The following is a 15,264-nucleotide window of genomic DNA, read 5'->3' as shown; positions in this document are numbered from 1 at the left end:
GTCTCCCACAGTGCTTATCATCCTGCAACTTCTCAAAACATGATATTTTCAGGCTGTGATATACCATGAAGTATATAATAATGGGACTATAGAGACTGAGGTTAAGTACCAGCCTATAGAAATAAAGTTGCATAAAGTATATAACAAACAGACCACACTGGTCCCCAAAAGCTGTGGTAATGTACTAACCTACCATAAGAAAGTCCTAAAAACAGCAAAATAATGCAGAGCTGAAAGTGATCAGAGAATTCAGATGCATGATAGCAGGAAGAAAATTAAGAATGGGTTATGAGAAATGAATAAAGAGTACACCAATAGCATTCACTGAATGATTAATGAAAGAATGTGGTATCAAGCTCTAGACAAAGCAAAGCCATATAAAAGTGGACAAAACTAATACAATTATGTAAAGTTTAAAAATAAAATAAAATTAAAAAAAAAAGTGGACATATCTATTAAGACTTTGAAATCTCTGTCACAGAGTCCAAATTCAGCATTCTGCTCAATGCCAACACTATTCATTCCATTACACTTACATACTATTTCTGTGCACATCCATATGCTCAGCTAAGCTACAGAGGGGTTAAGGGAAAAGTGGTCACAGTCCCTGCCCTCAAGAAGTTTATCATCAACACACACACACAAAAAGCTGAACAACACAAGAGAAGAGGTCCCACACGATAGCATACAATAAAACACCAAAAGAAGGCTTTATAATACTAAGTGCTATGAAAGTTCACGTTCGAAGGAGAACTTCATTTTAGGCAGAATAACCCAGGGAAGGACTCATAGAGAAGGTAGCACTCAAGTTAGGTCTCAAAGCATAGACAGATTCAGACAGTTGAATGATGGAAACCAAAAAACAGGTATAAGGTACCTGTTCTCACTCTCAAGAACGAGAGGTAAGTGGACCTAGCAAGAACTATACATTCAGACTGTGCAAGGGTTTAAGTCAAAGTTGGAAAAATAAGCTGAAGTCAGAGCATGGAAAAATTTAAACCTCAGATGCGAAACGTTTTCTTAATCATATGGACAAGGAGGACCCAGTTGGAGGGCAACACAAGCGAAGCCATATTTTACATAAGAAGTTAACTGAGAGTAGTTACCTAGGGCTAGAGCTGATGGTTAGGGGAGAATGAAGAGTGTGACACCAGTGTGAGGTTTATTTTGAGGGTGATAAAAATGATCTAAGATTAGATTATGATACTAGTACATGTAATGCTAGTACAATCCTGTAAATATACTAAAAGAAAAAAAAACCCAGTGAATTACACTATTTAAACAGGTGAACTTAATGGTATGTAAATTGTATCTCAAAAAGCTGTTAAAATTAATTGGAAGACAAAAGAAAGACAGGATGACCAATTAAGAGGTTACTACACAATCCAAACTCTGGCACTGAAAAGTTCGAGCTCAGCAGTAGGAACAGATAATAGAAACACAGAAGAAAAATAGTGTCAAGATGCTTTGGAAAGTAAATGAAACCAGAAACTCATGTGTAAGGGTCTTTGGAGGTCATTTGATCTAATGAAGGAATTTCTTTAGTTATAACCCCATGATCCTGTTTCTACTTAAACATGTTCAGAGATAAGGAACTCATAATATCGGTTCAGTCCAGTTCAGTCACTCAGTCATGTCCCACTCTTTGCGACCCCATGGACTGCAGCATGGCAGGCCTCCCTGTCCATCACCAACTCTCAGAATTTGCTCAAACTCATGTCCACTGAGTTGGTGACGCCATCGAACCATCTCATCTTCTGTCGTCCCGTTCTCCTCCTGCCTTCAATCTTGCCCAGGGTCTTTTCATATGAGTCAGCTCTTCACATCAGGTGGCCAAAGTATTGGAGCTTCAGCATCAGTTCTTCCAATGAATATTCAGGACTGATTTCATTTAGGATGGACCTGTTGGATCTCCTTGCTGTCCAAGGGACTCTCAAGAGTCTTCTCCAACACCACAGTTCAAAAGCAATCCTTTTGAAGCACAGTTCAATCCTTCAGCGCTCAGCTTTCGTTATAGTCCAACTCTCACATCCATACATGACTACTAGAAAAATCATAGCCTTGACTAGACGGACCTTTGTTGGCAAAGTAATGTCTCTGCTTTTTAATATGCTGTCTAGGTTGGTCATAACTTTCCTTCCAAGGAGCAAGCATCTTTTAACTTCATGGCTGCAATCACCATTTGCAGTGACTTTGGAGCCTAGAAAAATAGTCTCACACTGTTTCCACTGTTTCCCCATCTGTGTGCCATGAAGTGATGGGACCAGATGCCATGATCTTAGTTTTCTGAATGTTGAGTTTTAAGCCAACTTTTTCACTCTTCTCTTTCACTTTCATCAAGAGGCTCTTTAGTTCCTCTTCACTTTCTGCCATAAGGGTGGTGTCATCTGCATGTCTGAGGTTATTGATATTTCTCCTGGCAATCTTGATTACAGCTTGTGCTTCTTCCAGCCCAGCGTTTCTCATGATATACTCTGCATAGAAGTTAAAGAAGCAGGGTGACAATATACAGCTTTGAAGTACTCCTTTCCCTATTTGGAACCAGTCTGTTGTTCCATGTCCAGTTCTAACTGTTGCTTCCTGACCTGCGTATAGGTTTCTCAGGAGGCAGGTCAGGTGGTCGGGTATTCTCATCTCTTTCAGAATTTTCCACAGTTTATTGTGATCCACACAGTCAAAGGCTTTCTTTGGCACAGTCAATAGAGCAGCAGCAGATGTTTTTCTGGAACTCTCTTGCTTTTTTGATGATCCAGCAGATGTTGGCAATTTGATCTCTGGTTCCTCTGTCTTTTCTAAACCCACCTTGAACATCTGGAAGTTCACAGTTCACATACTGTTGAAGCCTGGCTTGGAAAATTTTGAGCATTACTTTACTAGCGTGTGAGATGAGTGCAACTGTGCGGTAGTTTAAGCATTCTTTGTGACTTCCCTGGTGGCTCAGACAGTAAAGTGTCTGTCTACAATGAGGGAGACCTGGGTTCGATCCCTAGGTTGGGAAGATCCCCTGGAGAAGAAAATGGCAATCCACTCTAATACTATCGCCTGGAAAATCCCATGGACAGAGGAGCCTGGTAGGCTACAGTCCATGGGGTCGCAAAGAGTCAGACACGACTTGGCATTGCCTTTCTTTGGGATTGGAATGAAAACTGACCTTTTCCAGTCCTGTGGCCACTGCTGAGTTTTTCAAATTTGCTGGCATACTGAGTGCAGCACTTTCACAGCATCATCTTTTAGGACTGAAATAGCTCAACTGGAATTCCATCACTTCCACTAGCTTCGTTTGTAGTGATGGTTCCTAAGGCCCACTTGACTTCACGTTCCAGGATGTCTGGTTCTAGGTTGGTGATCACACCATCATGATTATCTGGGTCATGAAGATCTTTTTTGTATAGTTCTTCTGTGTATTCTTGCCATCTCTTCTTGATATCTTCTGCTTTTGTTAAGTCCATATCATTTCTGTCCTTTATTGTGCCCATCTTTGCAAGAAATGTTCCCTTGGCACCTCTAATTTTCTTGAAGAGATCTCTAGACTTTCCCATTCTATTGTTTTCCTCTATTTCTTTGCATTGATCACTGAGGACGGCTTTCTTGTCTCTCCTTGATATTCTTTATATTCTTCAATATAATACAGTTAGTTCCAATATTATCAAGTTTTCCTTATATTGAATGAAATCTCTCTTTCATTATCTTTGAGTGGATTTCCCCATGTCTGTTCACCACCTACCTCACTGCCCACCAATTTTTTTCTTAATGTCAAACTTCCCTAGTTTTACCCTTTATATAGTTTGCAACAACCAACCCACTAACATTTAAGTGTTTAATACAACAGAATTGTCCCCTTTGCTAAAGACGGCTCAATACAGAATTGTGTAAAACAATTTTACTTCAAAACGAATCAACAAAACATCAATAAACATATCAAAATATGTTCAACATCATTAATCACTGCATCATGCATCCGTACTCAGTCGTGTTGGACTCTTTGCAACCCCAGGACTGTAGCCTGCCAGGACCCTCTATCTATGGGATTTTGCAGGCAAGAATACTGGAGTGGGTTGCCATTTCCTTCTCCAGGGGATCTTCCCAACCCAGGGATCGAACCCACATCTCTTGTGTCTCCTGGATTCATAGGTGGATTCTTTACCACTGCGCCACCTGGGAAGCCATTAATCACTAGGGAAATACGAGTGAAAACAAGATAGCACCTTATACCCAAAAGGATGACTACTATCCCCAAACCAGAAAATAACAAGTATTGGCAACGGTAAGAAGAAATGATAATCCTTGGGCATGGCTGGTGAGAATATGTAACAGTACAGCCACTAGGGAAAACTGTAGGGTGCTTCCTCAAAAAATTAAAAGTAGATATACCATATGATCCATCTGGATATATACTCTCCCCCAAAAAAATGGAAAGCAAGGTCTCCAAGGACAGCTATATACCTATATTCATGGTAGCATTACTTAAAATAGCTAAAACATGGAAGCAACCCAAGTGTCCATTAATGGATAAACAAGATGGCTGAGTTGTAGAGATATTCTACACACCCTAGGAAATATTCAGCCTTAAAAAGGAAATTAATTCCGACATATGCTATGTCACAAACAAACCTTGAGGACATTATGTTAACTGAAAGTGAAAGTGAAGTTGTTCAGTCGTGCCCGACTCTTAGTGACCCCATAGACTGCAGCCCACCAGGCTCCCCCGTCCCTGGGATTCTCCAGGCAAGAGTATTGGAGTGGGTTGCCATTTCCTTCTCCAATGCATGAAAGTGAAGTGAAAGTGAAGTTGCTCGGTCATGTCCGACTCTTAGCGACCCCATGGACTGCATGCAGCCTACCAGGCTCCTCTGCCCAGGGGATTTTCTAGCCAGTGACAAAAAGACAAATACTGCATAATTTCCACTTATATGAGTTATGTAGAATAGTCAAAATTATAGCAACTATCAGCAAAATGGTGGTTTTAAGGGCAGAGGGGAGGGGGAAATGAGTTATTGCTTAATGGCTATAGTTTCAGTTTCACAGGATGAAATCATTTCGAGAGATGGATGCTGTGATGGTGGCACAACATCATGAATTTATTGAATACCACCAGCCCCATACACTTAAAAAATGGTTAAGACAGCACATGGTATAGTTATATATATTTCACAACTTTACAAACTAAAAGAAAAACTCTGTATGAGCCTAATGACAGGAGGCTCAGTACAAAGAATGTAGTAAACTGAGTTCAAATTGAGATCTCCAGTCCTCCAAAAGGTATTTATTAAGCACCTATCATGTCCCAGGCAAGACAGTAGTTCCTGGAAGTTCAGGCAAAGCAGTACAAGCTAAATGTAGGTGTAAAGACCCACAGGTAGCTGAATATATGAAACTAGTTCTTAGAGAAAGAGTAAAGCTAGAGTATAAGTGTTCACCAAGGTGGTAGCTGAGAGTAAATTAACTATTCTGAAGAAAATTGAAGAGAGCATGCACAAGAACGGAATTCTGGAATAGTTGTCATGAAAAAGAAAGAGCACCAGGGCTTAGTGTCAGAAAGGCTGAATTCTGGTCGCTGCTCTGCCATTCTACATGAGCCACAGTTTCAGCTTCTTCATCTGCAAAATGGTGGTAACATGACTGTGATAAGGATTAAATACGTGCAAGCAACTGGCACACAGTAGCGTACTTGATTAAAAACTGTTGGAAGGATGACCAGCCTACTGTCACTCATGAGCCACATTAAACACAGTGGACAGGCAGACTTACCAATGGTAGGAACCTTTAGCACAGCCAGGCTACTAACGATGAAATTAGGAAAAAACACCATAATAACATCGATAAGGAATTCAGTGACAGCATTTAATGCTCAAAGTAATCCTAGGCAGTAGGTATTACTGCCCCTGCTTCACCGATGTGATCACTGAGGCTCAGAAAAATCAGGCCACACTGCCTGATTTGATCCACAGCATGGACCAAGTCTGACTTCAGAGCACAAGCTCTTAACCACCTCAAGACTTCACCAAGCTACCCTGGGAGGTAGGTGGGGAACAGACAAAAGCGGAATGTTCAAGCACTTGCTCTCCAGGCCACGTAAATTAGGTAACTTCAAAATGGAAAGATTAAAAGGCTTTACAGACGTAATGAAGCACAGTCTCAGAAACCACGGCAGAGATGTAGCCTTGCACAGCAAGAACTGGGCACGGCCCCGTACAAACAACGCCTTCAGGCAAGTGGTGACGGGCTCCATGAATAACAGCTGCAACTGCGAGTCTCTGAACAATGTGTGCGTGTGTGTGCACGAGCACACACACAATAAAAAAAGCTCAGACACCCAGCAGTGCCTTCCACCCTACAGAGGCATTCAGAAACCAATTTGCCACCAGCGGCAGTGTTTTCAAATACAAAGGAGAGTATGGTTCTAAGTGACGATGTGGTAAGACTCCAGATGGCTTATCTGCAAAGCCAAGTCTCACTGACTCTGTCTTGGTCCATCCGTGTTCCACCCAAATAAAGCACCAGGAATTGCTGTTAACAACCAGGACATGCACCTAGAAGAGGCTACTAAAGCCACAACATCAATACTGCATTAGTAACTCGAGGGCTCTTTATATTCATAGAGCCAACATACTGAATTCAAAAATTCAATATACTTTCCTGCTTCCCCTATACCAACCTTCACTCCAAGCTTCATCACTAACACATCCTTCTTTAACCCAAGTCTCCTCAGACCCCAACAGAGAACCATTTACCTAGGCAGAAACTCTCGTCTACTCCCCAACACCCCCACCCTCTCATGTCTAGGGAGTAGATATGACCAACCTTAACCCTGCTTCTTTCTCTCCTAGTCTTTCCACTCTGCCCAGTGAAACACCTTTTCTAATGCACGTAAACTCATCCACCTCCTCCGTGGTTCCCTTAGGAAGCACTCCTTTCATCTCCCTGATGGAACAAAATCACATTACTCCTACACCCCTTCCCCCCGTCCCTTCCCCTGCTGTGCTCACCACCTGTCACCTCTAGATCAGCATCCCACTCTCATCTCTCAACGACCTTCCTCCCCATAGGGTTCTGTGCCACCCACCTACACAGCCTTCTCACCATCTTCACTGTGATTCTCCTCCACACTCCACAACATAGGCTCTCCCCCTCCTTCAGTGACTGCAGCAACTGGCTCAGGCTTACCTTTTGATAAGGCAAATTTATCAAGACCATTTTTAAAAGGGCATATCAAATGAGCTGTATTAAAATATATAAACATTAATCACCAAATAATGGAACCAACAATATTGATATCTTGGTGTGTCTGGTATCCTTGATCAGCAGAAGGAGAGGCTGAGAGGATGAACTCGAAGGTGGGGTAAGGATTGGAGTGAGGTGATGCTCAGGAATGGAGTGAGAATGTGCTGGCAATTAAAAGGTGTTACAGTGGATTTCAGGCTGTATGAAAATATCCTTGGATAAAAATGGCCACATTAAAATGTCATTTGCCACAAAGGAACTTTCTGGGTAGATGGAAATGTTACAAAGACTGTGATAAGGTGTAGTACAGATGGTGTCTATCCATTTGTCAAAACTGACAGCTAACATTTGTGCATTTCCATGTATGTAAATTAAAGTTCAAAAAAATCTGTAAAATAAGAATAATGATAATCCACCAGGTAAAGGTATACAGACAAAACAAGGATGACAGAATGCTGTTCACTGTTGACAGTGGTTGAGTATATAAGGGTTCATTATACTATCCTGTTCGTTTGTGTTTAAAATTTTCTGCAACCACATTTTTAAAATGTCACATACCCAGCTCCCACACACCTTGTGTGCGTGTGTGTGTGTGTGTGCGCACACGTGAGCACACACACGCACACTTAGTCACTCAGTCATGTCTGACTCTTTGCTACCCCATGGACTGCAGCCCGCCAGGCTCCCCTGTCCATGGGGATTCTCCAGACAAGAATACTGCAGTGGGTTGCCATGCCCTCCTCCAGGGGATCTTGCTAACCCAGGAATCAAACCCAGGTCTCCCACATTGCAGGTGGACTCTATACCACCAGGGAAGCTGAAGACTGGAGTAGGTAGCCTATCCCTTCTCCAGGGGATCTTCCCGATCCAGGAATAGAACTTGGATCGATGCATTGCAGGTGGACGCTTTACCAGCTAAGCTACTAGGAAAGCCCATACACCTCATGCTCAGCCACTATATCCTTTATGACTTACATCTACAACAAAGCTTCCTACACTGCAATTTCAACATTTACCACAGGTTTTCCAATAGCCTGAGAAAAGCACTAACTCACCACCATGCTGGACATTCAAATGCTCCATCTTGAAAGCACACTTTTCCAAGAGTTCAACTTTACATTTCTGACATCTTCAAACTTGAGGCTTGTCCTCTAATTCTTTCATGCAGCATTTTAAACTAACAGTCAGTCTTTTTATTTCAACTTCTGTGCCACTGTACTCTTCATGATGTTTTTCCTCTGGATCTTCTTTCTGCTTCATCCTAGCCTCCTCTCCTTTAAAAATAAGAGTGCTGTCCAACAGAACTTTCTGCATCTCTTGATATGTTCTATATCTGTGCTGTCCAATATGGTAACCATGGGTCACATGGGACTACCGAGGATTTAAAATACGGCTAGTATAACTGAGAAACAAAAACCTTTAATTTTATTTCATTTTATCCAATTTAAATTTAAATAGCCACATGTAGCCAGTGGCTACTCTACTAGACAATGCAGCTCTATAATCTCTCTCACTCATTCTCATCACTTCAGTTACCACCTAGATATCCAAGGACTAACTCGTAAATTTATGCTAAAAAACAAAGTCATCCAGGTGAGTTCCACAAGCAACACAAACCCCAAAGTAAAATTAATCATCTCCACCATCAACTCCTTTCTTACTTGCCCCAAACACCTTTCCCTTCCCAATATTCTTAGTTCAATAAACAGAATCCATCATCTAAGTCATCCTAGTTTTAACTCTTTTATTCTCCATATCTTAAGTAGGAATCTATTCCTTTTGAGCCTAATTAACTGATCTCTCTGTCTCTAGCCCAAAGTTCATAATAAGCACAAGTCCTGCCTGGTATAATGCATTCAGCTCGTTAATACTGTAGCCTTTCCTTTTCAAATATATTATGATTTCCCCACTGCCTACAAATGAAGTTTAAATGCCCTAGGATAACAGAGCATTCAAGATTGTACACATGGGAATTCTCTGGCAGTCCAGTGGTAAAGACTCAGACAAAAAAAAAGAAAGGACTGTATACAATCTGGCCCCAAGCTACCTTTCCATACTTGCCTTCCATTTCTGCCTTTTAAACCCCTTCTCTCCAGCCAAAAAGGATTCCTCATCGTTCTCCAATACATTCTTTTTTTTTTTTTTTTTGCATTTATACTTCTGCTGATGCTCTTCTATCCTCCTTAAATATCCTTTGACCTCTTCAAATCCTAACCACCCTTCAAGGTTCAGCTCAAATAAGATCTCTTGTTTCTTAGATCTTCACCATTTCTCCCCACTCTCCTACATGCATGCTCAGTCATGTCCAACTCTTTCCAACTCCATGGACTATAGCCTGTCAGGCTCCTCTGTCCATGGAATTTTCCAGGCAAGAATACTGGAATGGGTTGCTATTTCCTATTCAAGGGGATCTTCTTGACCCAGGGATCAAACCTGCACCTCCACCTGCATCACCAGTCCCCACCATACAGTAATTTCTTTTTTTCTGAGTTCTCATCCTAACTTTTTCAAAGCACTACATTTATGACAATAACCAACTTTCACTTTGTTAGAAGTAGGTTATGTTCATTTCTTATTGTGTCACAAGTTCTTTAAAGATGAATGTCATGTATTACATATCTTTCTATCCACCAACAGTTTCTAGTAAAACAACCAGTATAAAATTGGCACTTAATAAATTACATCTCCTGATTATGATAATTTCATTTGCATTATAGACAAATTCTTATGTGGAAAGAATGTTCAGTATCTCAAAAATGGCTTAGGCACTAAATTATCCCTGTAAAATTATCGAAGACAGACAAGTACTTTGGGTATATACAATTCCCCAAATTGCCTTAAGCAGGAGCTTCTACCTACTAAAAAAGAACTTTCCTATTCTGGTCATGTACTATCAGTATAAAGAATAAAACTAGCATTGATCTATTATATCTCCTATGGGAATACAAAGATTTCCTATTTTAAACACAGCACTTTGTATCAACAGAGGAAACTGATATTTCAGGGGCTCATGGGATATAACTGATTCAGGTTTAATATGATTCAAGTGACAGAAATACAAATTATTCAATGATAATAACAGCTACCACTTCTTACACACTTATGAGTATGTCAGATACTATTCAAAGCACTTGACATGCATTATCTCATTTAACCTTTATGACACTCTAAGAGATATGGCCTGTTATTTTCATTTTATGTATTTTTTAGAAATTAGGCCTAAAAGGTAGATCACACATCTTTTTAAAAAAACTGCCCATTAGTATAATCAAAATAAATAGCATAGAAGATACATGTAAAAGCAAATATACAGAAACCCTGGTCTAGGATCCTAAGATTGGGACCTGCTTTGGTTCACTAACTATAACCTCAATGAGCCTCAATATTTTCACTGGTCCTTATCCCTCAGAGTAGTTGCAAAAACCAAATGAAATAATAAATATGAAAATGAGAAATGAAAGCACACTGGACTTGCAGTCAAGGGAACTAGAATCCAATCTCTGATCTGACCTTAAAATAAAAGTCTTTGTACAAATAAATCCTACAGTTTCTTTGAGCTATATCCATTCTTCTGACAAGCATGGAGCCCACAGGTAAGTGCCAGACGTTCTGCTAAGTGTTAGGAATCCCAAAGTGAACATGGCAGAATTCAGTCTGGAGAGGGATGCAGATGAGTAGAGCCAACAATCACACTTAGAGCAGGTTAAGGGCTTGGTCATCAGAGTATGTAAGAGAGGCATGCAATCTAGGTTTAAGAGTCAAGGGATAGTTCCCAAACGGAAATAACTTCTAAGGTGACCGAAACGATGACTCCTAGGCAAAGAAGAGTTCCAGGCAAAGGGAACTAGGTTCAAAGACCCATGCACAGAGGTTAAGTGTTAACAGTAGATTCTAGAGAGGCAAAGAGGATTTTAAAAGCAAAGATGAGAGATCTTTCTATATAATTTCTTACAAAAGCATGTGAATCTAAATTCTCACAATAAAAATTTCAATTAAAAAAACACAGATGTGAGAGTACTCTGTAAACTGAGAAGCACTCAGTCAATATTATTACTAAAATTTAACTGCATAATGTATATTGCCATAGAGCAAAGCTGGAAAGGTCATTATAATGGAACAAGAACTACTAAGGACAGCTAGTGACCATGTTTCAACACATGGCCAAAATTTAGGAAATTGTTATTCAGTACCTTTCACATCTGGTCGATACTGTAGTCCATCATCCTTCTTTCCCAACAAACTAGTGTCATCTGTGTCTGTAAGAGAAAATGATTTGAAAATTAAGATACATATGATGTTTAAGTCATACCATGAAATTCCTAAATATTCCAAATCCTCCAGGTCCTTTCCAATTCTCTGTCCATTTTTCCTGCTCTACCACTCACTTGATCTATTGTAACACTTCTATCTCAGGCCTCAGATATAAATGCATTCTGCATGATGAACAGTCTAACTTCACTGAAACTTCAGCTAAAATATCATCTCATCATCTCCTTAAAAAGTCTTCCCTGTGAAACTGAAATCACATAGACCTTGAAGAGAAAGGATTAGCCGGTTCTCCAAGGGACAATGGTTTCAAGATTTACCTTCTTACACCACTGTTTTCTTGGAAAAGTATCAGATTAATATAAATGTGGAATATCAACTGTGTTATCAGACAAAATTTATTATAAACATGACCCTCCGGGTGAATTATGTTAGGACAGGAAGACTACATGGGCCATAAACACCTGCTGGGAAGCATAAGCTTCGGTTTCCCAGTGCACAGTGGGGGCAAGGGAAGGCACAGTCAGGTGTAAATGGGGAACAAGATAAACCACTCCACAGGATTCTAAAAGCATGAATTTCAATTAACAAAATCCTCAAGCTTGACCAACTCTTCTGAATTTGAAATTCCAGGTAGTACCATTCAACCACAAACCAGTTCCTCAGAAAAGATATGCTTTCTCAAGAATACACTTTAACCTACGCTACAAATGCCACCCCAAGAAAGAAAAGCAAACCACACTAGTACTTCCATATATAAGGGGTCTCTGTCAGTAAACAGTTTCCTCTGCCACGCACACACCTGACTCTCACCTAGATATCCTCTGAATAGTTTCTTGGGCCTTCTTCAGTAGCTTAGACCACAGACATTTCAATCAGTTGTTCAGTATTTCACAAATAGCTTGTTATCAGTATAAACCAGCAAACTCTGGCTTGCAACTTTTTCCCCTTAGCTATGTTCTCCCTAAGCTTATGAAAACACAGCCCTTTAATAAATGCAAAAAAAGGCGGGCGGGGGTGGGGGTGGGGGGCGGGTAGCCAGAAGGGAGGGCAGTTAGACCTAGTAGCAGGAAAGATGCATAACCCTAGGCCATCAGGAAGTGTCTGGACCTTGTTTGCTACTGGGAAATCACACAGTATGCTAGTCTATATGTGTCTTACTAGGAAAAAAGATTGAAAACCTCTAACTCTGTGACCAGGTACTCCTAGCAGGAATAGAAGACAAAAACTTATTCTTAGTTAGTATCATGGTTCCTAAACTACGGCAAAAATCAAGAAGGGGGAAAGAATTTTAAACTGAAAGTAATAAATTTTCCCTACATGCTAAAACTTCACACCAAAATCTCTAACAGTATAAAACATGTAGGGGCAAAAACTAGAGAAAACATGAAAATAAAGTAAACTATAATGCTCTAGAAAAAAAGATGAAAAAATGGTGATATTTACAGTTTTACTATAATTAAAATAAGCTCATTTCTAAACAACTATAATCGTTACAAATTTGAGACAATTTTTAAGAAGTATAAATATAGCTATAAGTTCACGTTAGGATCAGCTTAATAACTAAATAAACAATCAAGAAGCATTGTTTGTGTCTTAAGACAGTGAAAGCAAATTTTTAAAAAGCTAAGTTAGTAACAGAACAAAGAAGTTCTAAAATACATAGTAATAAAAAATAAAGCATCAAAGATTTTTCATTTTACAAATTCAGAACACTACCAAAATATACAAATAAGACTGTAGACATGTGATATTAAAGACAGACTTCTAGAATGAATTTTACCTGTGCAATGACCAAGATGCCTTATATCAATTTGTTCTTGTTTTATACAAGATGCTTCTCGAACAAAACAGGGATTGTTATAGGAACTCCCATCAGAAGCACACACAGGATTAAAACTGTATCCACTGCAATCTATATTACATACACACCTGGTGGAAAAAACAAAAACTATTTATGTTTTACAACAAAAGTATTTCACAATGCTTCAACAGCAAAACTGAGCAATTTTTTTTTAACTTTTTAACATATTTATTGAAGTACAGTTGATTTACAAGATTATATTAGTTTCAGGTGTACAATGCAGTGATTTAATACTTTTATTACACTTCATTTCAAGTTATTATATAATATTGGCTATATTCTCTGTGCTGTACAATATATCCTTACAGCTTATTTATTTTATATAGTAGTTTGTAAGGAATTCTTTTTTTCTGCTTTCTCTAACACAAGTCAATACATTAAGTCACTGATAAAAGTTTAAGCAAAGTGAATGCTCAGCCAACAATTTCTTTCAGGTGAGAATCCAGAGATAATTTCATCCAGATTATTACTAATGGAATCACTTCTTTAGAATTTTCATATCTAGAGATAATAATCAAGAAATATCAAATGTCAATAATATTAGTTAAAAAGCAACATGGTATAGCAGAAAGAACACAGAATTATGAGTCAAAAGTCATGAATCTAAATTTTAGTCCAACAAATAACGAGATTTGTGTCCATATTCTCTCTTAAGTCTGTTTACTGATCCAGAAGTAGTAATAATACACCTAACCTTACCAAATAATGGGGAAGATTAAAAAATAGATATAAAACATGTAAAATAGAAGTCCTTCAAAAGTGTTTCTGAGTTACACATCCACCTGTATATCTGTGTGTCCACTGAACACTCACTGCCTTCTAAGAAGGCCAAGAAAGTACAAGGCATGGTCACTCCTCTCAAGAACAGTAAAATCTAACATGGAATATGAAACTGAAAACCATAGAGACTCTCTGTTTTCCAGCAATATGGTGGACTCGGAACCTGTACTAATCCTTCTAATGAAAATAACAAATATTTTAAAACATTCTCAAATGCACCTATAAGATGTCAAGAAACAAGGAATATTCAAGACAAAAGTTAAATGAAGACAAGAATAGAAAAAGATCAATTAAGTTTGCCAAAGCTGATTTTCACCTTGAAGGCATTTGCCAAACTAGGAAAATTCAATCATCAACTTTTTGACTTTGCAAGCCTCTGAGAACAGAAGACAAAGAATACTGACCTACCTAAGGTGGAGAATCTGAAGACCCTGGAAAAAAGGCATGAGGGCAGAGGAGAAAAGAGTTGCCATATTCCAAGCCAACTGTTTAAACGGAAAAAAAAAATCTTTCCCTGAGCCGCAGTACTGAAGACAGGGTAAAAAACATCTCCCTGAGAACTACAAGCCAGTCCCCACATGAGTAATTACAACTTAAAATACTACTTGGATGATCTGAAAAAAAATCAAGCCCAGAATTTAAGAGTCAATGACTGGAATGGCCCTAAGCAACTAACAAAAGTAAAAGCAATCCTCTCTGGAGAAACCCAACTTTACTATCCTAGACTTCAAATATTTTCCAAGATACAGTCCTGAGAAGAACAAGCAGATCACACACACGCTCACTCACTCCCACACCCACACAGACAAGGAAATAAAACACATGGGCAGAGCAAGCTGATGTGGAAATGAACCAAAAAAAGCTTCTAATAAATAAAGAATGTATTATAGAAATAAAAAACTCACTGGGCAGATTTAAAAGGAGGTTAGATAAACGAAAGGTGAATCCATGAACTGGAAGACAGGTCAAAAGAAAATGCCCAGACCACGGCAGAGTCGAAGAGACAGAATATATTTAAAAAAAGATTAAGAGACATGGAAAACAGTCACAACAGCTAATAAAAATCTGATTGGAGTTTCAGATGAGTTAAAAGAATAAGGCAGGAATAATATTCTCAGTTTCTCAAACTTTCT

At 39.1% G+C, this 15,264-nt stretch overlaps 1 protein-coding gene across 1 annotated transcript in view; it reads right to left on the bottom strand.

The window, feature by feature from the left end:
- The window catches only part of TMEFF1 (transmembrane protein with EGF like and two follistatin like domains 1), a 96,595-nt gene that overhangs the window by 17,623 nt on the left and 63,708 nt on the right, over positions 1-15,264 (bottom strand). Inside the window, exons 6-7 of the mRNA NM_001205476.2 lie at positions 13,271-13,419; positions 11,412-11,477 (exon numbers count right to left, since the gene is read on the bottom strand). Coding sequence (NP_001192405.2) covers positions 11,412-11,477; positions 13,271-13,419 — 215 coding nt within the window. The remainder of the gene's footprint in view (positions 1-11,411; positions 11,478-13,270; positions 13,420-15,264) is intronic.

The sequence above is a fragment of the Bos taurus genome, chromosome 8 (genome assembly GCF_002263795.3).
Source record: "Bos taurus isolate L1 Dominette 01449 registration number 42190680 breed Hereford chromosome 8, ARS-UCD2.0, whole genome shotgun sequence".
NCBI lineage: Eukaryota > Metazoa > Chordata > Mammalia > Artiodactyla > Bovidae > Bos > Bos taurus.
The sequence above is the reverse complement of the archived record's forward strand: the minus strand, read 5'-3'. Positions and strand labels throughout refer to the sequence as shown.